General features: G+C 41.5%; 1 protein-coding gene across 1 annotated transcript in view; it reads left to right on the top strand.

The window, feature by feature from the left end:
- The window catches only part of LOC121179885 (glutamate receptor-interacting protein 2-like), a 35,376-nt gene that overhangs the window by 1,792 nt on the left and 9,781 nt on the right, over nt 1-23,803 (top strand). The window contains exons 2-15 of the mRNA XM_041035007.1: nt 2,950-3,085; nt 3,239-3,390; nt 4,505-4,585; nt 5,202-5,277; nt 8,293-8,438; nt 8,869-9,016; nt 10,036-10,205; nt 14,452-14,604; nt 14,711-14,897; nt 19,237-19,382; nt 20,919-20,996; nt 22,091-22,099; nt 22,615-22,678; nt 22,924-23,069. Coding sequence (XP_040890941.1) covers nt 2,950-3,085; nt 3,239-3,390; nt 4,505-4,585; nt 5,202-5,277; nt 8,293-8,438; nt 8,869-9,016; nt 10,036-10,205; nt 14,452-14,604; nt 14,711-14,897; nt 19,237-19,382; nt 20,919-20,996; nt 22,091-22,099; nt 22,615-22,678; nt 22,924-23,069 — 1,692 coding nt within the window. The remainder of the gene's footprint in view (nt 1-2,949; nt 3,086-3,238; nt 3,391-4,504; nt 4,586-5,201; nt 5,278-8,292; nt 8,439-8,868; nt 9,017-10,035; nt 10,206-14,451; nt 14,605-14,710; nt 14,898-19,236; nt 19,383-20,918; nt 20,997-22,090; nt 22,100-22,614; nt 22,679-22,923; nt 23,070-23,803) is intronic.

Below are 23,803 nucleotides of genomic sequence, written 5' to 3'. Positions count from 1 at the left end.
CACTTCTACAACACTTACACAGTGGAAATAATTCAATTAATTTCTTTCTGTGCAGTGTATAGTATAGTAATGTCTGAACTAGATTCCCTGTGCATCAACATAAAGCTGTAGATAACATGTATGAAGTCCAGTTTGGCCACTTCTGCATCGTTTGAGGGAAAAACTGATAGATTCAGTTCAGAAGATTTTCATGACATCGAACAACATTTGTAAAAGCTTTGGTGCTTTTATGCAAATATGAACGGCACTAGGGCTAATTAATGAACGAGTGCTTTGCTGCAGATAAAGTGTGTGTGTTTGTGTGAATGTGTGTGTGTGTGTGTGGAGTAATATCCACCAGAGATAACTGTGGTGTGAAGCACCTCACTGATCCTGAGTGTCGCCTGAGGGATTTACCTAATCTAGCCATCTATCACACCAAAGCTTCATCTCACCTGTGTGTGTGTGGGTGTGGGTGTGGGTGTGTGTGTGTGTGTGTGTGTGTGTGGGGGTGTGCTGGAGTGTGCATGGAGGATGTACTGAGTGAAATATCTATTTATCTGCAGTACTCACTCAGTGGTTCCTGTTGCCTGTGTGCATATGAATATGTGTAAATGATAAAGATACAAATAAAGACAATGCAGAGACAGATCTCTGCATCTCTTTAATTTGCTTTGGATATTTTTGAGACACACGTTAACATTATTCACTCTCTATCACCTAACTCTGATCTCTAACCTTCTGTAGACGAGCTTGATTTTGCTGGCTTCTTCCCACCTTTGTGAAATGCACTTTAGTTTGTAGGAATATAATACTTCTGTCGTTTCCTCTTACACTGAGGTGCAGCAGCCCATAACACTCTACTCCATTTGACATTTTCACTTAAAGTGCGCCGGTTTTACACATGAAAGTCAGTTTCCAGGTCATTGGGAGCACTAGTTAGAGAGCTGAGCAAAGTCTTACCTTCGGTGATGTAACTTGAAGAATCTCATCTCTGTTTGAGTCTTGCGGCTCAAGGCTGCATTAGCCGCTGCTACACACTCCAGTCTCCAACTGAACTGTCAGTGGTTGAGTTGCATTGTGGGTAATGTAGGCGCTGGGGTTAATAAGGGAAAAGACTGTGGAATGAAAAAAGGAAAAACAATCAGAGATATCTTTGCTGTTTAAATCAAAATGCAAAACAATTATTAAAACTAACACTAAAATTTGTGTAACTTAACCAAACTGCAGCAGTGAGTCTCTCCATAGTCCACAGACAGCAGGGATCAGGAGTAATATCCACAGGCTAACAGACACTGAGTCTACTGTCTGACAGCATACAGCTACAGTAAGCCCCGAGGGGAAACCTTGATTCAGTCACTCACCTGCACTGCTGCACTGCCTAAAGCTAAACGTTGTCACGCAGTGAGTCTCATGTGAGGCTGTCACACTATTTACTACACTAATACTTATTTAAATGTCTGGCAGTTAGTTTGGTAAAAGGCAGGTAGGCAGGAGAAGGTGGAAGCTGTGTTAGACAGTGTTAGTGTGCCGGTATATGGCAGTTTCCTGGAGGCAGAACGTACCAGCGTAAGCTCAGTCCATACGGAAAACAGTAGACGGTTTTCTTTCCTTCAGTTTTGGCCTGAACTTTCTGTGATTCGACTGTTAAAACTATCACCAAAGCCTTAGCTACTGTCCAAACCTCTCTCATCTCTGGCAAATTCTCTTCAAGTGAGGATATTTTTCGATAAAGAAATAAAATCTCACGTCCTTTCTAACTCTGTCTGCATCCATTTGCATTCCAGAGGAACATTTTTTTGTATGTGTGTGTGTGTGTATAAAACCTGATATGTTTTGTAGAAGAAATATCAGATAACTGCACACAGTCGTGGAGAAACAAACCTTTCTTCATGAACTTTTGTGGCAAACTCTCACTTCAAAGCAGCAGAAGGATGAAGGTGAACCGAACTTGTGTCTTTCCCAAGTCAACCCATTAAGTTGTTTACCTCATCAAGCCTTGACTTATCCTGAGAATAACTGGCCTGCTGCAGTTAATAGCTGTACAAAAAGAGGTTACATGCAGTTTTTTTCTGAATACAGGGAATCCTTTGTTTATACAGTAGTTTAATTAAGTGTTTAGGGAATATACTGTAGCACTGTACAATAATGTTTTGTCCTCCTGTTGAAATAGCCAGAGTGGTCCACCGTTCCTTGATCCTTGTTATCACAGTCCGCAGAGAATTCCCTTCAGCGGGTTCAGTGGAGGGTTGTAGCTTTACACAAGTTAAACACGACCTCAGAGTTTGTCGGTAGTCTTGCTTTCAGTTAGGAGATTTAGTACATCAAATCCTGTCCTGAAATATCATATTATCTGCATTTTATAATAATCATAAGAAGAAGAATAGTGGTTTTAAAGGTTGTTTATGGGATATTTTACAGATAAAATATTTTATTCAACAGATTTTTTTACAGTTTTATGTCTGTCATAGAAAATTAGTTTTAACTCTGATAATTTCCTGTGAATAGGTCTGTGGCTGTTGTGCATATCTGCTGTTACTGCTGATGTATTTTAACCTTTTCACCACTGCCAGGGACTTTTCAAGTGGAATGACTTCTAGAAACAATGAGGCTTTGTTAATTCTCATTAACTGATGCTTATCTTCATCTGACCTTCACATTCACATTTTAGTCATTTCAGCTGATTCTTTTATACCGATGCCGACATGGGATCAGTCAAGGACACACAGCGGCAAATGTCTTGTACTTTATCTTTCTTGTATCTCGGCTTCGCTTTAATCTGGGAATCAGGATGGACAGAGGGCATCCACTAACCGCTTATCTCTCTGCTGTATTTTGTGTGTTCAACTGTGTGTATATGTCTGTGTACATTTCTGTGTGTGTGTGTGTGTGTGTGTGTGGGTACGTCCTTCTCTTTGCCTGTTTTGTGTGTGTGCATTTGTCTTTATGTGTATGTGTGTTTTTGGTTAGAAGCTCTGCGGGGGGTAACCATGGTGGAGCTGGTGAAGAAAGAAGGCAGCACACTTGGCCTCACCATCTCAGGAGGAACTGACAAGGATGGGAAACCACGGGTATCGAACCTGCGACCTGGAGGACTGGCGGCCAGGTGGGTGACTCACTCATGAATGAAAAAAGAAACTGGTCTTAAAGGAAAACTGCCACATTTTCAAAGCAACGTACATCTGATTGTTATAATACGACTGTGATTAAACCCAGTGTCCTCTACACTTTTACATGCCTTCGTCCCTTTTCTGTGCAGGAGCGATCAGCTAAACGTTGGCGACTACATCAAGTCGGTGAACGGCATCAATCTGACCAAACTGCGGCATGAAGAGATCATCAGCTTACTGAAGAACGTAGGGGAGAGAGTTCTGCTGGAGGTGGAGTATGAACTGCCCCCTACAGGTACACGTTAGTTCAATATCACATACTGTTGTGTGGTTTATAGAGTCATGAAGCGATGGCTCCGGCAGGGCTGCGTCCAGTCCAACATTATTTCTGTGTGAAAAGGGCAAACCTGTTCAGAGCCAGTTCTGCAAAACATTTTTAGATTTTTACAGTGTCTGTGCATGGTGACTGTGGTAAGTTATGGTGAGTCCAACTTAACACGTGGTTGAGGATAGGAAAAAGGTGGTAATTACAGTTATTAAAAAGACACATTAATTGCAGGCCCCCCACCCAAACCTCCACACCTGTACTATTATGTGGTTTGGCTCTGAACTTGGGCTCTTGGATGTAGATCGGGAGATGCAGAATCATCATCGTAGTGTGAATGCAGTTCTCAGGGTTCTGGGCTGAAAACATGCAGCCGTCTCATTCATTTCAGGCAGACGGCTGTTGGTGCAGCTGGGATCCTGGTGCACAGGGCTGCAGCAGAAAAAAAAATCCATCCTGTCACTCTGTAACTCTGCTTTTTCCCTGGCGATCGCAAGAATAAAACGACTCTCGCAGTGAAATTTCTAAATAATCTTTGTCATAGTGTCATGAAGTGCTGAACATTGTTTTCTCATGTGAAAAGCTATAAACCCACAGATCTATCACTCGAATGGCACTATTTCATTGTATCCCCAATACCTGCTGAATCAACATGCCCACTCTAATGGATCCCCTGTTTTTATTGTCAGCCATTGTCAGTCTGCACACCTGGTAATACAGAGAGTCCACATCAGTCTGAATCTGACTGATCTAAATATGTGACATTATTTTATCATATGCAATTTAACAATTTAAGATGATGGAATTTGTGGTTATTAGCTAGAGTAACAACAATTAAGGAAAACTCACTGCATATGAAATCTTTATGCTCCATTGGCATGATCTAAAATTCGATGAATGTGAACAGACCTTCATTTCTGTTTGATTATAGCAGCAACAGCAGGAAAGTATTTTAGAAAATGCTACAATAAAAACTTAACAGCAAGAGTATAAATGACTTTTCTCTCTCTTTCACTAATAAATTCTCTCTCTCCTTCTCTCTCTCTCTCTCTCTCTCTCATTCTTTCTTTCTCGCTTCTTAAAGCACCAGACAGCACCTCAGGGGTTATATCAAAGACAATCGACATCTGTTTGCACAAAGAGGGGAATAGCTTTGGTTTCGTCATGAGAGGTAACCATCAGTAAAATAAACCAATTACTGTATGTTTGGAGGACTATGTGAATAGTTATAATTGACACTAAAGAGACTGTTGTCACTCTTTCCTGTCTTGTAAAAATAGCGACATTACATCATTTCTTTGTGCTGGTTACTGAAATAAATAAATAAATAAAATGAGGCTGCAAAAGTAGGAAAAAGATCAAGGAGAAATATGAAGTTGCAGTCTGTGTTTTTCTGATGCCATTTGTCCAGCACGCCACACTCGAACGACTAATGATTAGCAGGAAGTTTATGGTGATTTAAAGGCTTCATTCCATTAAGCACAAACTGTATAAATTTCTGCTGACCATTTCTAAAGCACACTTTGTAGGTTCAGATTGATTTCCTGCGTTCCGGGCAGCCATCAATTACAATGTTTAGTGTGAAAATTAACTTGTGGGGTCTTGATGCCTGTTGAAATAAAGTAGCCCGTTACTGAGAGCGATTTTGTCAGCGTTGTGTTTTTGCAGAACAGTAAAATTCTTAGGGGGTAAAAGCAGAAGCATGTTTTTAAGTTTTTGTAATATTAAAATGGAGGATGTGAGTCCAGAGTTTAGTGTGATCTGCTTTGCCCTGCTCTTCTTTACAGGTGGTACGCAGGAGGACTGGCACAAGTCGCGCCCCCTAGTGGTCACCTATGTCAGGCCAGGAGGCCCTGCAGACAGGTAGCTCTCTGACTTCTCACTCATGCAAACGTAAACTCAGTGACACAGCACAGACTCTGCTTACACAGAGACACAGCCGTATACACACAAATACAGTTAAACTGAAACGTATCCGCGCAAATATACAAACACACACAGAGTCAGAGAGATACAGGGCTTATCTTAGGGTGAAAAGCCCAATGAATTCCCAAAAAAGGGATGTCTAGGAAAAATAAAAGCCAGATGAACAGCAGCCTCCATCTACCAGCAGCACAATTCAACCGGCTCCAGTCAGGAGTCGGGGAGATTTGTCTGTGCCTTCATGCAAATAAACCCCAAGGATAACAGTGTCACTCCCTGTGACCGTCACTGGTTTGTTGATAGTTATGTGTTACTCATAGCTGCAGCGGCATGAATCACCTCATATCCTTTTAATGTTGTCATCATGTGTCTGTCTCAGCCTTCATGTTTAAGTAATAATCTGTGACATTTTCATATAAATGTCAGCTTTGCGACTGTTTAAATGATGTAATGCAACAGTGATTGAACCATCTGCAGATCCAAGCAATATGAATTCTCACAAATTCACAGTATTTGAAATCCTCCTGGGAAAAACAACCTCCTGCAAAGAAAATAACGTGTTTTACGTTTCCAGCAGCAACCACAGACACTCAGACCCCATATTCTACCTAAGACATACATTTCCACATTTATATTGATAACAACAGATATAATGATAAAATATTTTAAGACATCAGAACACTATATTTTCCCCTTCATTACTGTGTAGCCAGTTACAAATTCTGCACTGGACTTTGGACTTTGGACTAACATCTGGTTAGGTATCAGTGTCTGTCGTGGCAATTCTCAGTTGTGAGTATTGTGATGAGAAGGGGGATGAAAACAGCCAAGGTTTTGTTTTCTGCAGGAAGGAAAGATTTCAGTCAGGCTTCAGTGAGGCTTCGATCCCATGGGGAGCGTTTATACACACAAGCTCGCCCACGCAGGGGGAACTAAGTAAAATGTAATGCAGTTAAAATTTAACACAAACATTCAGATAAAGAGAGTGTTAACATGTTCTGCTATAAAGTACTAAAAATCTTTGGATTTAGAAACTTTAATTTGCACTAAATAAAAAGTACTTTATTGATATTATGGTTACAGACAACACAGATGTGTTTTTACATTAAACTAAGCAGAACCCTGAGCACAATGTTTTGGAAGAATAGTGTTCATCCCCTCAGGAGGGTTGAGCAGCCCTCACTGTTGGAGGCTCGTGGTGAAATGAAACCTCGCCGAGACACTTGATGTGGATGATTTTTCCTTTAATTCTCACCCATCTGTGTTAACATCACAATAAACTCGCTGCTTAGTCGGATTTTCAACTGCAGCTTGACTCAGTTGTTACTGCAATTTTACTCCAGCTAAGACAGGAAAAGATGACAAAAATAAAGTGTAAACCTCTTCTCTGATCACTTAGCAGCTTCAATCAGTGGATGCTAGACTTTAGAGCTGTGAGATGCTATTTTTATTCTAGTGGCAGCTATCTGTGGAAAAAAAAAATCTCTGACACTATCTTTAGGGCTTGTAAAACAGACTGTTTCACTGTAATTCAGTTTATGTTTTAGTCTAAATCAATTGCAGATCTACCAAAGTTACTGATTTAACATTGTTTAACATCACCTATGGCTTTATTAGTTGGTCAGCCTGTATATTAACCTATAGATGCATCAGTATGCAGTAAATGAGCACACACAAAGCAAACGTTCATACACAGATTGAGTAAACCTCCACAGGTTCACATACAGATTGACAGACTGGGACAAGACCAAGATTAAATTCAATCTTACTATTGAGTTATTCTGCCCTGAAGCTCGTCTAACACCACTCTAAAGAAAATCATCCTGAAAATTTGGGTCAGTCCAGGGGAAACGAATGAGATATTCATGCTGCTTTATATCCCATTCATATGCCAATTGGAGAAAACTTAATCCACAGCACCATAGAGTCCCAGAAGTGCCTACATTTTTAGCATTACCCAGTGGGAATTAAATTTAAAGCGAGGGAGCCATGCTGTTTTTCTCAGGACCACAATGAAACCGCTTTCGCTGCATCGCTATTTGAACAGAAAGAGAGACAGAGAGAGGGAGAGAGAGAGAGAGAGAGAGAGTCCTGAGGCCTAAAAGCAAGCTTAATGTCAGTGTCGTTATAAAGCCACTTTGCACCAAGATTCATAAAACTGACCGAAATGTTTTGATCATGTTGACCTTTCAGTCACCTGTTTTCCAGTTGAATCTGAGGCTGAAACCTTTTTGGGTTTTTTTGTTTTAATCAAACTTTTTAATCAGACGTTTCTTTGACTCCAGATGTTTCCTCTGAAACGTCAAATCTTAAGATATTTCTATCACATGACCTAATTCCTGCTGTGATAAAGCCTTTTGGTCTCAGCTTTAGCTTGCGTCATGTTGTTAAAAAGCTTCAGGGCTATTAACGTCATACTTTACAACTTCTGGCTGGTATGATGACAGCTCTGTGTTACTCACACTCGGGCATCATGCATAAAGCATCTATCGGCTCTCTAATGCGGTCCTCTGCATGAAAAATTCAAAGAGCTGCATTTCCACTTTTGGGGGAAATAAATTATTGCCTGAAATACATCATTGAGTGCCTCTAAAATATCAAGTATCCAGTCTGTAAATATGTTTTTGTCAAGCAAGGAAAGCAACAGGAACAGCCAACACCCAACCGATCTTGATCTAAATGGACTGAAGGTAGGAAGGAGTGGTGAAAAAGAAGTTTGTACAGAAGAGAATGAATTGATGAGTTGTGGGTTAACAGAAGGTGTAAGGAAGAATGGGAGAGAGGAAACAGGAGGTAAAAGATGAATACAGTTCCAATCCTTTGACTGTGGACCAACAGTGTCTGATTGTTTCTTCTCTGGTGGTTTGTCTCAGTGTTTTTGGGTTCACTATGTTTCTGTGTTCTCTTCTATAATCTTAGTTTGTGTTTGTGTGTGTGTTTTGTTTTGTTTTCCAGAGAGGGAACGCTGCGTCCCGGTGATCGTCTCCTCAGTGTGGACGGCGTGCCGCTGCACAATGCCAACCACAGCGACGCCCTCATCGTGTTGTCTCAGTGCGGCCAGGAAGCCTTGTTCCAAATAGAGTACGACGTCACTATTATGGGTGAGAGACCACACACACACACATGCACGCACACACACACACACACACAGACCAGACTCAGACATCAAACCTTGGGGCCAAAGTTTCTAGACTTCTCTAAAATGCCACTAAAATTAAAAAATGGATTGTTTTGTCGATGTGTTGGCATTTTCTGCCGCCTCAGGCTGAGCGCTTCCTTTTTTCTGGGTAAAACTGCTCAATTTAACTCACCCAGAATGCATTGCAAAGAGTCTCTGCTCATCACATCGACTCGTTTTATACTTTCAAGGGCACTTTTGGCTCAAGCTCATCTGCCAGGCTGCGTAATGTTGGTGATAAAGGGAATGAAAGGTGCTCTGCTGTTTCATTGTTGTCAGTTTGTGTGCACTGGAGCATCAGCTCAGCAAAGAGCAAAATGATCTAAATTAAAATAATTTTTTTCTCTGATCAGACACAGTAACGAACGCGTCCGGTCCACTATTGGTGGAAATTGCAAAGGCGCCAGGAGCAACACTGGGTATCACGCTGACGTCGGCCAGTCATCGAAACAAGCAGGTCATTGTCATCGACCGGGTTAAACCTGGCAGCGTGGTGGACAGGTACACACTCACACTCTCACACAACAATACACTTGCACTTTGACCCTGGTTGAATCTCTGTGAGTATGGGGTTGTAACTATAAGGTTAAACAGCAGTGAGTGCATTATGGACTGTCTGTCGCCCTGGGTTCTGCCTCTCAGGCGACACGAAGGCTGATCTAAACCTCTAATTGGTGAAAGTTATTGGGGCCCCACACAGGCTGAGGAGAAGGCGTACTGTTTTCACCACTGACAATATGTAATTATAATATTCTCCTAAAACCATATTGGAATTAAACACTGAACAGAGATAAGGCAGTGAGAGGACAGTGCTCATTTTAGTGAAGATGTGACTATAACGTATACAATAAATATAATACAATGAAACTAAATAGGTCAGTGCATTAACAATACAGCAATCTGCATGGCTTTTCAGTTTTTTTGTTAGGCCATAATTACAGAAAGCACAATAATAAAGGCAATGATAATATGTTAAATGTTGAATATCGTGAATGCGTACATTCAGAGTTTTGGTTGAAGAACCTCTGGCTTAATTGTGTAACCTCCAGCTTCCTAAGCCAAAGCGAAGTTGTTGGGTTACAGATGTGCAGTGATTGCACAGATGCACAGCATATTTCCTGTCTGTAAGACACACACACACACAGGCAGTGTCCAGCCCTATAACTAACACAGACAGTAGGAGACAGGATATTGCCCTGAGCCTCAGTCTGGCTCTAAAATATACAGGGAGCGCTTGAACTTTGTGTCAGGGCTGAATGGAGCACTAAAATAACCTCAGCCAACTGAACAGGTTGACTGTTGAAGCCCACATTCTGACACCGTTCATTCCTACATGGCTGGAAATTCATTTTTTAAAATCTGGACCACAGTATGAAGAGCAGAGGCACCAGGCTCACCAGCTCCTCGGTATTCTGATGTGAGCTAATCAGGCTAACGTGTAGCTCACATGCTATTTTCAAACGGAAGAAAATTCTGGTATTTCTGATACAGCTGTTCTTCCTGTCTCTGTGTTTCACCAGATGTGGAGCGTTGCATGCTGGGGATCACCTGCTGTCCATAGACGGGACATCAACAGAACACTGTACAGTCCTGGAGGCAACACAGCTATTAGCGAGCACAACAGAACTGGTCAAACTGGAAATACTCCCTTCCCATCAAACCAGGCTAACTGGGAAACAGCACGACACAGGTGGGTCTGGTTCAAAGCTCACTGTCACCGTCACACGGATTAAGCATGACACAGAGCAGGTCACTTTAAGCCAAGTTAAAGTTACATTATTACCCAGTTGATGTGATTTGTGTGAAAACTCTCACACCGTCTTCTCACAGTCGTGAATTTAAATGTGGACACACAGACTCCACAGACTTTTACATTTGGAACGTTAATGCTATCTCCAGGACTTCAGGCTTCTTTCATGTGCACTTTCATCATGAGCCCTGATTATAAACTGGGTCCTTGGGAGATCCAGCATCTGTGTTTTTGTTAAAATCAAATCGAGATATTTTGCTTTGATTTATCTGAGTGAAAAATCCCTTCAGTTTTAGTGAATTGTGTGTTTGGTCTGTATTATAACACAGTGTAATGAATGGAGGCCACAGACCCATGAAAACTACATGATAGCTGTAACGTAGAGGTTTTACTGCCATGGATCTCCGCTCTGTGTGTCAGTGTGTCTTATACCTGAGTGGGTGTGAATGGACATGATACTGTTTTGTTTTAGCTGCAAGAGGTGAAAATAAGACATTTAATTATTTCTATAAATTAGATTTTGAAGCATATAAACAAAACATTTTTGGAATTAGTTTCTATAACTTTACATTTATTCTTAGGACATTATTTTTATTACTGTTTTTGAAAGTGGCTGCTTGTTAATTGATTTGCTGCCAGTGTTGCTGTCCTCTCACTGTTCTGTTCAAGTCAAACCACGTATTGGATCAGGTCTATTTATGCAAGTCAGATGTGGGAGGGTTTTCCAGTGGTCCGATTCTGATCAGGTCCAACTTTGTACTTTGTACGATTATACTGCTGAGGGAGGAAGATTTCATATTGTTCACGCATGTGGACACAGTGTGGACACCTGGTGTTTTTCAAATTTAGCTGGCTTGGCACGTACGCAGTGAAACCTACTGTTAATCATCTGTTACACTGAATAACTTTGTTATTCTATAACCTGTTACAGTGAATATGTAAGTGAATATTGTTACCTTTAGCTGGCAGTGTTTGCAGTGATCAGCACAACAAATGCTCACACTGGAGGAGGACAAAGGACCAAGGCAGTAGAGGTAATAGTGTTAAATCTCCATGTCGTCATCCCTTCCTCAGCAGTCATTTTGGATAAACACAACACACAACACAGAATTAGGGCAAAGTAAAAAAAGAAAAAAAAAAAAACTCAACCAAGATATTGTTATGATTCTGCCCCAATTAAGTCGCCCCCACATTTAGCAGATCAACGAGAAAAAAATCCCACTTATCCCAATGTCATTATACCCGCTGTCTTATCTCGCGGAACGCCGATTGAGGAATATTTTGGCTGCGACGGCAACTTTGTGCTTAATTAGTTGAAGGAGTGTTTCTTCACCCGTAGCCAAGCGGCGGCTTTTCATCCGCGGCAGAATTAGTGCCAGTGGATTTACAGGGGAAATGCTGATTCCAACGGCTGCTTTATTATCCCAGGTTAATGCTGCACAGCTGAGGGGTTTAAGTATGACAAGTGTATACACACACACACACACACTCATACAATGACACAGTGTACACACCCAGAAACACATGCCTGTATGCAGCGGGTTCAGAGGTTCACACGCATGTAGAACCAGTTAGTATTAACTTCAGTCAGACTGACATGAATTAATTTACTTTCTTTTTCTCTCAGTCACACACACTTTTTACCTTTTTTCTGGTTGTTCAAAAATCTGTTCGTGTTTTTTATTGTTGAATCTTTCTTTGACCTGATTAGAGACTCGAGAGAGGAAGAGAAAGACAGGATTAAAGAAAAGGCTGAAAGACGGAATGAAAACTAGAAATTCTAGACTTTAATTAGGCTAAAACCTCTAGTTGAGGCTACTTTCTATAGAATTTGTCTGGGGTGGGAGTTTCGGCTCAGCGTGAAAAGGACAGGAGGAGAGAAAGTTGAAAAGAGAAGTGACGAATGAATGAGAAATAGAGTGACAGGGAGTGCAAAGGCAGGATGGTATTTAATTAAAGTCATTACACCTCTTTTACAGCTGTCAGAAGCTGCTTACACCCTGCCACCTCCTCCTCCCTCCTGTCCTTCTCCCCTTTTCTCCTAATTTCTTCTCCTTTGATCTACCAATCTCCTCTCCTGCCATCCTTTCTTCTATGCACTAAATACACATTTCCTCCCCCAAATATTCCTCCTTCTCATCTTGTCTCCCTTCATTTTCTTTTTTTGTTCTCCTCTTCCCTCTTCGTCTCTCCCACCTTTCCATCCTATTTTATTCTATTTGTAGTTGTAAAAACCTATAAAGATGATTTTAATAAAGTCCTTGAAGTTACACATATGAACAGACACACACACACACACACACTCCAGAAAGGTCGCCATCTCATCTCGTATCTCCTTCATTTGCCTCCATGAAGCCAAATTCATTCTTGCCTTCCTCTAATCATGACTGTGCGCCCGCCTCTGTGCGTGCGTATGTGTGTGTATTTGTGTGTGTGCGTGTTAGGAAGTGAACACAGCTCATTAGGATACTGATGGCCTCGCAGCAGACCTTGCGGCCGGCTCACCACTGCTTTATTAATAGATGCTGATTAAAGGTTCTGTGTTTTGCAGCGAGTGTGTGTGTGTGTTTGACTTTGATTTTGTTTCAGTGAGTGCTGTTGCAGCACAGATCAGTGCTGGTTAGTCTGGACATAAGTGCACATACATACAATTCATGTATGTAAGGTGTGTAAATGAGCATAGGTGAGTATGTGTAGTGTCTTTTTTCGTGTGTGCCTTGCTTGTGTGAATCTATCTGTTTTACCGCAGCCATTTCCTGTCAGCAGATCCATCTCTTCTCTGTGTTTCACTGCACTTAATGACTTTATTTTCACTCAGGGGGGATTAGATAGGAAAACGTTCTCACATTTCTCAGATCTCACTCTGAGGCAGCCCAACACGTCTGCTCCTCAGACCTCCCGCCAACAGATCGGTTGAGATAAGACGACTCGCACGTCTGCCGGATAGATGTGGCAGCACAGGGCAGCGTAAGATCACCGTGAGAGCTCAGATGAGTGTGCGTCGTGAGGACTTACACATGGAGCTGTGTAGGCTGTCAGACTTTAGCCTTGACTGTATTCTCATTCTCTCAGCGGGAATTTCCCCAGATGAGGTTTTCCCCAACATCTAAGGAAACGATTCTATTGGCACAGTCCACCCAGCATGTCTGTGTTTTTAATCAGAGTTGTGCTTTGTAGCCACTGTGTTGTAGGTGTAATTAACTGACAACAACAGTCATTTTAATGGAAAAGGGCTTGTGGGGGACAGAAATATGTTGTCGCACTCACATCCAGGGGAACTTACCTCCCAGCTGGTTGAAAAAAAGCCAGTCCAAAGCTCAACTGTTCATTTTAGGGTTTGACCTAAAGTTAGATGTATGATGAGGTTAAGGTCGGGGTAAGAGAGGTCAGCCCTGCGTTCTCACGAGTAACAAAATCACATATGTGTGTTCCAGTGAAGGTTCAGAAGTCGGACCACCCCCACTCCTGGGACCCCTGTGTAAACTACTGTCACCCTCCAAACTCCACTCTCTGCAACACAAGCTCCACCCTCAACAAGTCGTGGACCGCCTCAAATAATAACACCATCAACAGCCTCGACTACTGCAAGTGTAAGAGAACAAACAGCGTAGACAGTCGGTATAAAAACATAATTAATGTGACGGAAAGTTTCTGGCAGTTTATTACATTTTCATGCTAGTTGGTGAGACAGGGGCACGCAGGTGACTTCTCATCTACAGACACTTACTGTTGTTATATCCAAATATTCACCTCAGACTGAATATGCTTGCTGGTAGAAACAGGTACATTTCTAATGACTACTGAACAAATGCTGTGCTAATGGTTTACATAGCATTAGAATAAGGTTGCTACAGTAAGCTGAGGAGGTAGGAATCATTTCACACAGTTTCAGGTGCAGTTATCACCTGATGTGAAAAACACATTAAAAACAAAATTAAGTTTTGCTGGACATGTTTGTGTTTGTTCCTCACTTTCCCTCTGTGATTATTCTGTGCTTTATGTTTTGATTGTTCTTTTTTCCCTTTTTGCTTTCTCTCCCACCTATAACTGTACTCTTTTATCTCTAACCCGTTTTCTTTTTCTGTCTCCTCGGTTTTAATTAATTCTTCAATCCCAGTTTTCTTGTCCTTGCATTTCAGTGCGAGAACTCCGGGCATCACCTTTCTTTTCTCTCTCTTCCCTGCAGCTCTGGTATCTGCCAGTTTCTCTCCCTGCTCTACGACCACGTCGGGCCCCAGTAGTCAGAGCTCCAGCACCTTGCCCAGGCCTACTGTTCCCATGAGTCCACGTAACTCATTGCTCAAACGAAGGCAGAGAAAGAAAGAGCACAAAAGCTCCTGTAAGCTCCATATACCTGTGTGACTGTCTGTACAATGAAGTAATTTGTCTGAAGGGATATGAATATTCAAAAGATCCAACTCACGTGTGAATCTTTGTGCGTTTAGTGTCCCTGGCGTCCAGTTCGGTGGGTCCGGGTGGTCAGGTTGTTCACGTAGAGACCAGTGAGGTCGTCTTAACAGGCGACCCACTTAACGGCTTCGGTGTCCAGCTGCAGGGAGGAATATTCGCCACTGAAACACTGTCTGCGCCCCCACTCATCCGATTCATAGAGCCCGACAGCTCTGCAGAGAGGTGAACACACACACATTCACTCAGTCACACGCACACACATGCATGTTTGTGTTTTAAAAAAACTGTCCGACATGTTTATATTGTTTTCCAATGTGCCTTTTCTTTGAGGGATAGCATTAAGGACAACAGCAGTGTAGAACCTTAAGCGAAGCAGAATTTGGCCAAAGGTCAGAGATCGCTGTGTGCACAATGACGTTCCGGTACATTACCATCAGGTTACGTTAGAAACAGGCAGGTTCCCTGGTCTCCCTGAAGAGAAAAGATGTAACTTAGGTGAGACTGAAGATGAAGTCAATTTCATGTTTCATTGCTCATTATACGATGATTTAAGGGCCACACCGCTGAGTGAAATGTCCTTATTTTCTGATGGGTTTGTCCGAATGAATGATGGTAAGAAACTTGAGCTGTGTTTCAGGAAGGAAACCTTTTGTGTGGTTGATTCTATTTGTAGAGCACTGGCACTACAAAAATCTGTGACTCGCTCAAGAGTAAAAAAAAAAAAAAAAAAAGTACAGATAAATGTACTGACAATAAAATAATCAAGAATGAAAAGTACTTTTAAAAGTTTCTTACTCATGCTTGAACACATACTTTTTTACTTTTGAAGTGAGCAATAAATAACTGCGTCACTGTGTCGTAACATGTGGGCGTGCTGTTTAAAGGGTTGTAACAGGATGTTTGTATTTGTGTGATTAAACAAGCTGTTGTAGTACACACACTAACAGCTCTGTGTGTGTTTGTGTGAGCGGACATGTGCTAACTTTAAAGCTGCATTAGCAGCTTTACTTAGCTTTCCTATGTGTGTGTGTGTGTGAATGTTAGTGTTTGTGTGCGTGGGTGTGTGTGAGACTGATGGTGGCGGGGCACTAACAGCTCTGCCTGGCTCTGTGTTGTGTGTGGGCGTATGAAAGTTTTTAGGCATTTCTATACGTGAGTGTGGGTGGGGTTTTCCCAACATCGATGTGCAAGTGTGTGTATGTTCACAATCCTCTGTTTGCATCTCTTGTTACCCTTCAGCTCATGTATTCACAAGTTCATTTAAGTCTCTGTATGAATTCTCAGTTGTGTCTGCATCGCGTGTGTGTGTGTGTGTGGCTACTGATTGATGTTCTCGTCGTATTAACAGCTTCTCTAAGTGCTGGGTGTGTTTCTGCACCCCGAGGCCACACTCCCTTCTCCATTAGCGCCCACGCTAACACCACTAATTAGCTAGCTTCCCCTCACCCACGTTGGAGGAATCGATAAGTACCTTCCTCTCTGCCTGACAGCATGAATCCAAATAATCCCCTTCACACCACCCTGAATTATACTTAACCACAATTTACCATCTTTAAAACCATAAGACCAGCTGCACGAGACAGTTTTAACCTGAAGATGTGAACAATTAAACTAGGAGGTCACACGCTGATAAGTCAAAGCAGACTGCCAAGGAGCGATGCAACCACAAGACAGGCAAGAAACGGTGCAGTGGACAGTTAATATGGTATGGTCAAACAGCTGCTGGAAGACGGATATTTCTTGAACCAAGTGACGCTTGACGTATTTAACTTTTGATGCCAAATTTACAAGAAGACATAAGCAATAAAGAACCAGCTGTGGGCATTGCTTCACAAATTACCCAGTGTTTCTCTCGGCAGGGCACAGCTAAAGTATCAGATTTTTTAAGGGAGATTGGCAACTAAGTGCTTCTGTAGCCATATGGTAAATTATGGCTACTCAGGGATGCTGAAGGAGCAGTGTGCAAGTCGGGATTCAGAGACAGGCCACCAGACTTTTACTACACCCCCAGCTACATCCTCATTCTGATTCAGCGTATGCATTAGCTCTGGAGTGTGGACAACACCAAGGTGGTAAAATATAAGCAGTAATTAGACCAATGCATTATATATAATGATTTTAGTATGTTGCTAGTTAAATTGGAGGCATTGCATAAAGTGCTTATTGAGGCTGGATTATGAAAACTACACATATCTAATATAAACACCCTACATCTATAAACATTATGAAGGTATATGTTATAATTATTTGGTTTTGAGAGGGTTTTATCTCTCAGACTGAACTGAAAGGCAAGATAAAGATGGATGGAAGGCAAAAGGGAGGAATAAAGAGCAAAGAAATGAATACAGATGGCATGGAGGAATAATGGAACGAGAGTCTATAGATTGCACAAAAAGAAAGAATGGAAACCTGAGGAAAGCGGTGCAGAAAGATATTAACTGTTAACTTCTGAACCAACATGCTGAGTAGATCCTAATGAAGATGTCTGACTGTGTATTAACACAGGTCACCTACTCCCGGCTTAATGGATGATACATCACTTGTGTGTGTGTGTCACATTCAGACAAAGGAATTCCTAATTGCCCTGCAAATTAAAAGGGCAGTGACTGCAAGAAGGTGAGGCCAAGTCAAAGTCAGACAAGCCACTTCATCTTCATTTTCCCCTGTCAGAAGTCTCCTTAGTGTGGAAGGAGGCACTTGCTGTAATCTTATAGTAACACGGCTCTTTGTTTAGTTCACTGCACCAATTCTAAACCACAGTCATGACTTTTGAACCGTGAAACATACAGAAAATGTGTTCCTTCCCTAGTAAGGCAGACTGCTGCTAGAGTCAGATATTAGCTGCTATATTGTAGAGCTGAAACACTCACTCTGTAGTCGACCCATAGCCAGGTAGAGAAATATGGGATTTTAAAACAATTTGTCCCTCTCTCATTTCTCTGATAAATAACAGAAGTCAAACTCAAACAAGTCAGACAACTCGTCCTATTGGATACTGTAGGCGTAGCATAGGTTTACATCACTGAATTGCCACCACGCTATAATCTCCCTGCCTGGATCATGATAGGATTTGTCGGTGGTGTCGCTTTCAGGTCATCGAAAGCGAGGTCAAAGTTGAAAACGTTTGAACTTTGAGTGCCGCCTTGCACTGTTGCAACGTTCAGCACCTCAGCCAAACTTAAAATGCAAAAATTTGGCTTGCTCATGGGCAAATATGTCTCATTTATGTATCATCATCTCCAAAACCATCTTCCAAATGAATAAATTTAATTCATAAACGCAGCCACTGATAGAATAACAAGAGGACAGAAACACAGCGGTGACCCAGAACCACGATGGAACCGGATGCGTTCAGCATAAACCAAAACAAATACATTTTGATACATGAGATTTATGTATTAATTCATTTTAGTGCATTCATTGTTTTGTAGCATTCGTAATGTTGCTTTTGGCATTACTGTTTCTGTAATAGTCAGCGTTAATGTGCTTTGCTCTCACTCTGGCACTGATTTATGTAGCCGGGAGCCAGGTTTGGGGCTTTCTAAATGGCGGATGTTTTGAAAACAGAAATCTTTAATATCCAAACAGCAGCTAAAAATAATACAGTAGGATATGTAACAGCAGGAACTCCTTCTGGTGTCATGTGTCTATGTAACATGAATTAATGGAAAACAAAAAGCATCCCAGGTAGGGCACTAATGACAGTTAGTACACCTACATGTTTCCGTTTTTCCTTCCCCTTTGGGAGCATTTCCACCCTGGGGGTAATCATATCTGAACAAGCACTGAAAATAGCTACACAAACATGTTTTATTTCAGGATATAGAAAGTGACAGGATGTGGTAACATGATACTGAGGATACACGTACACACTCGAGACAGAAGTTGATGTTAGTGTCTTGATGTTTTGGTCTCATTATGCTTTAAAGAGCCTTTATGAGTCATTCAGAATGAAAATACTGGCGAAACCTCCAGGGGTTCCTTATTGAACCCCTCCATAATGACTTCACAAACCCTGACAGTCCTAGTTTCGACTAAACCTGTACCTTTCCCAAGGTCTGTTTAGTAGAGGGATACCTTCAGGGATATCATTGCCCTTGAAAAAGTTAAGGTGTTTTTATTATGTGTCTAAGAACGTGGAAGAACCCAGATTTTAAAAAGCAATCACAGCATAGCCAGAAAATTAAGTTTCATCTAACAAAACCTCATAATCTGCATGAGCAGAACATCAGAATACAGGTCCACAAGTAAGGAAACCTCGTTCAACATTTCACACAAGCCCAAGAGCACTGCAGGTTAACCATCACCAGTGTAGATGGTTTTTAATCAGCACAGACTACAATTAAAATCTTGGAAAGATGATATTAAAAGCCATTGGAGGTGGATCTGAATAAAGGAGAAACAGTTAAAATTATGTAGAATATGAAGCTACTGCACTGGCATCATGGGAGCTGACAGTAAAGCGAGTTGGGTTCAGGCCTCAAAGCACTAAGACTGTAACATATAGTTATATTTTCAGTGTCCAGCGTCTCTTACCTCACCATGGTAACTCTTGTTGTAGGTGTGGCCTGCTTCAGGTTGGAGACCGCCTCTTGTCAATCAACGGAATCCCCACGGAAGACGGGACACTGGAAGAAGCCAATCAGCTTCTCCGAGACGCGGCGCTCACCAATAAGGTCACACTGGAGATAGAATTCGACGTAGCAGGTTTGTGAGGTTAAGAAAAGCGTTACTTGTAAATATCAGAGAGTAAATATTGCAACAGCATCAACAGGTATTAGACACCTGTCAAGGTCAATTCTCTGCTCATCTATGAGGGTTTAAAACATCTCCTCAGAGTGTAATCAAAGGAAGTAGGGCAGCTGTTGTGCGTTCTTTATTAGGAAGCATTTCGCAGTTTTGTTGGAGAACAGACTGAATGTGCTGGTCAAACTCAGCTGCTTAGAGTTTTTGTGTCAGTACACTGAGGGGTGGACAGAATAATTACAGCTCTCCACAGCAGGGCATCGCCCCATCGACACGCTTTTAGCCCCATGAAGAAGTAAAACCCATACTTATGCTTTCTTCAAAGCAACGTATTACTGTCTTCAGTGCTATGTAGATGAAAAGTCACATTGAATTTCATTCTGAAATAGCTTCTGAGCTCACATGCAGCTAAAGATTTAATCAATCCAAGCATCTGGAAGGTAACTGATAGTTTGTTTTGAAGGTAATCTGCTGATTCCTAACGTTTGATTTATTTAATGGATGGGATCTATGTGAGGGAGCAGCGTGCTGTTTTTCATTACTTTTACTTTTTAACCTTTGGATGATCCCTCTGAAGGAAACCTTGGCGGGATCTCGTTCTTATTAAAGTTACATTAAGAATGAGAGAGCTTGATACAAAGCAGGCCCCTCGAACAACAGGTGTGTAATTTACAAAAGAGCCTTGATTTGTGCTGTGCAGCTCTGCAGTTACAGATCATGTCTTTTTCCTCTGTCTTGTTATTGCCTTTCATAATGTTGCATCATTTAATTAGTTAACAGGGCCAGCAAGTAATTACAAAAATTAGCATTTGTCCTATAAACAGAAAGAAGTTAGTTTTCATACGCTACCAACAAACACAAAGGTGGATGCAGCCAGTCACCAAGTGCAGCATTTTTGACTTTTACTCCTAAAGTCTTTCAAAATACTGTTTGTGCACCAGCTCTGAATGGAATTTCCACTTGTTGTAGCTGTCAGGCTACAACAACGCTGTTCATGAAATTAAATCAAAATACACAATGAAATCTGAGTGACGGATGGCTGATGGTGCAAAATGTTCATAGACAACTTTTTGAACTTGTTACTCAGACTTGCTGAGTCTTTCTGGCTCAGCTCTGAAAGAAATAAACAAACTTGTTGATCATCATGTTTGCAGTGGTAATGACTGTTACTGGCATCTTGGTAAGATACTGAAGTCGGGGGCTGTTCCAAAGTTGTTGTTAAAAAGTCTTAGGTGGTTGCTCTGCTCGCAAATTACACTTGTCATGTTTATGCCTTTATGTAGAGCTGGTTCACTGGTGGAATTAGTATTATGACTCATGAAGGCAAACAGTGAGGATTTAAAGTCGCTGTTTGCCCCGGAGAAGAATTCAGAGGAGATAAGAGCAAGAGCTAAATGCCTCATAATTACAAATGTTAAGCGGGATGAAAGGAATTATTTGTTGCTTTTTATATTAATGGCTTTTCTGCATGTGCTAAACACTGTGTTTCTGTTACAGAGTCAGTGGTGCCAAGTAGTGGCACTTTCCATGTCAAACTGCCGAAGAAGAGAGGAGTGGAGCTGGGGCTCACAATCAGTGGTAGTAACGCACACACACAGCAAACATTGTTCATATGATCTATTTTTTGTTTTGAAGGGCTGCTGGCAGAATGTTTAAATGTCAGAGACCACCCTGCAAAAACACACACACACACACAGATACATGTATTTTCCAGTGTAACCGACCCTGCGGGGAAGCTCGGCTATAAACATCAGCAGTGTTTATAAAATGGTATAGATACCAGGCCACACAGTCTGTTTTTCATTCTGGCAACACTAATCCCAAGCCACTGGCCTTACACTGTATGGGTAACAATTTGTGCAAAGCCCTGTACACGTTTGTTTCTGATCTTTTGATCTGGGGCTGTTTGTCAGGCTTTGTTCTCGGCCTCTTAGTTCCAGTTAAGGCAAATCTTAATGCTGCACCACAGTATTTTAGACAGTGGTGTGCTTCCAGCTTCGTGGCTGCAGTTTGTGGAAATCCCTTTCCTGTTTCAAAATGAGAATGCCCCTGTGCACAAAGATAGGTCCATAAAGAAATCCCCAGTTTGATGTGCTGCACGGATCACTCACCAGAACCCCATCAAACACCTTTGGGATGAATTGGAAGTCTGCCTGAGTCCTGAATCCAGGTTTCAAAATAAATAAATTCATTCATCGCATACAGTACTTCACAGTAAAGGTTTAGTTCTGCTGTCCTCACAGTGATTAACACCCTCTCACTTTGGGGAGTGGCCCACATTCAATGTTTAATTATTGTTAGTCTGAAATGTATTAACTGTATTAGCATTAAATCTCTGACAGGTAGCCTGTTGAACCTGGCCCATTTTTAAATATTTGGATTAAAAAGACATATTTACATCAGAAAGTATTACAAAGATTGAGAAGCAGCTTTATGACCAAAAATTTGCTGAACAGAAACCCCACACTGGCTGACACAATGTGAAAGATCTAACACTGTCTGGTTTCTCTAAAACCTCAGTAATTTCAGGAAAAGCAGACTATCAAGTAACTGTATCAAGTGTCACCAAATCCTCTTACCCCTGAGACTTTTTAGTTTCAACCCGCCCTGAGACTGTGGATTTCATTATTGAATTTTCTCCTCTCTGATTCTGCAGTGGTGTGTAACAGATTCTCCCCGTGTAGAGAAAACTCTGCTTAAATGAATGCATCGTTTCTGACAGTTGTCATGTCTGGATGGATGCTGTCTAGGCCAAAATGAAATCCACACTGGTGGGAAAAGGACTGATCAGAGTTTTCAGTATTATGTTCTAATGCCACCCATAAGGGGCCGTTCGGTGGCAGAATCAGAGGAGGGTGCAATGGCGCCATCTTCTGAATGACAGTGTTCACAGCTGACAGTGAGAAGGATCTGTTAGAGCAGAAAACTCGGGCTGATTTGATGTAAATTCACCAGTTCAATCCCAGTGTCTGTTAAAGAGCATTTGATTTGTGATTAGCGCTATAACATAAAAAATTAGATGTACCAACCTTCGTTCCATCATCTGTAAACAAATAACACTTGTTGGTAATTCAATAAATGTTTTAATTATAATTTTATTTAGTAGCAGTGGTAACATTTGTATTTGACGGCAGTGTCATACTTTGTTGTTGTTGCTGCTGCTTATTTCGCTTATTGTTGTCTCCTTCCACAGCCAGTAAGAAGCCAGGGGAGCCCCTCATCATTTCTGACATCAAGAAGGGCAGCATGGCCCACAGGTGTTTAACAGTTTATTCTGTTATATTCTTCTGTAGGTTTAATGTGCTTTTTCATAACTCAGTTTATTGCTTTGATCTAATGTATTTAATTCATCTCTAGAGTTAATAATATATATGTCATAATTCATAATGCTCTATTTAGTAGTTTTCTCAGCATACGTGCTAATTACAAGTGCTGTAACACACAGACCTGATTTTTACCCTTGTGCCCCCCACCCCACCCCCATCTTCTCTCTCACCTTCAGAACAGGAACATTGGAGCCTGGTGATAAGTTGTTGGCCATTGACAACATCAGACTGGAGAACTGTTCCAAAGACGACGCGGAGCAGATCCTCCAGCAATGTGAGGAACTGGTCAAACTAAAGATCCGCAAAGATGAAGACAACTCAGGTAAACATGTTATAATGTGATGGTAATAATAATAATGTGAGAGATGGATCATTACATCACAAAAAAGACTTTTTTATTTGATTATGTTCATCACCAGCAGGCATCAGTTTAAAGAGAGGTGCACTGACAGTGGTTGACCACAGGGTGGCGATGTTGTCCACAACTCAGGGATTTCAGCTGCAGCTGTAAAACGGCCTTTCGTCTAAGATTCTGTAGGATGCATCTTTATTGATCCCAGTGGAGATGAAACTGTGGGAAAAGAAGAATTAAATCCAGTGTGAAACAGTTAGAATACAACAAAACATTAAAAAACAAACAAACAAACAAACAAATCCTGCAGCTATATTAATCTAAAGTGTGCCACGAACAACAAGCAGCAGCCTTGAATGCCCGAGTCTTAATCCAGCCAAGACCCATTCTGCATGGTCACTTAGTCACACGTTGCCAGCCTTATAGCTGCCATCTTGAATTTCTGTGATTCAACAGTTTGGATGAACCCGTCCAAGTTGTTGCTGAGAGATGGCACCTTGTTCCCCTGTGTGTTCTGATGTGATGCAGGAGAGGGATTGTGTAATCATGCTAGATTATGACTCAGAGGGTGTAATCACATTTACACACCCTAGACACACACACACACAGACATACACACACACACACGCATGCTACATCATGACAAGGCAGTCTTCTCCTTGGTTACCATGGAAACTGTGTCTTTCTCACCAGTGTTCTCTTGA

This window comes from Toxotes jaculatrix, chromosome 3 (genome assembly GCF_017976425.1).
Source record: "Toxotes jaculatrix isolate fToxJac2 chromosome 3, fToxJac2.pri, whole genome shotgun sequence".
Classification (NCBI taxonomy): Eukaryota; Metazoa; Chordata; class Actinopteri; family Toxotidae; genus Toxotes; species Toxotes jaculatrix.
The sequence above is the reverse complement of the archived record's forward strand: the minus strand, read 5'-3'. Positions and strand labels throughout refer to the sequence as shown.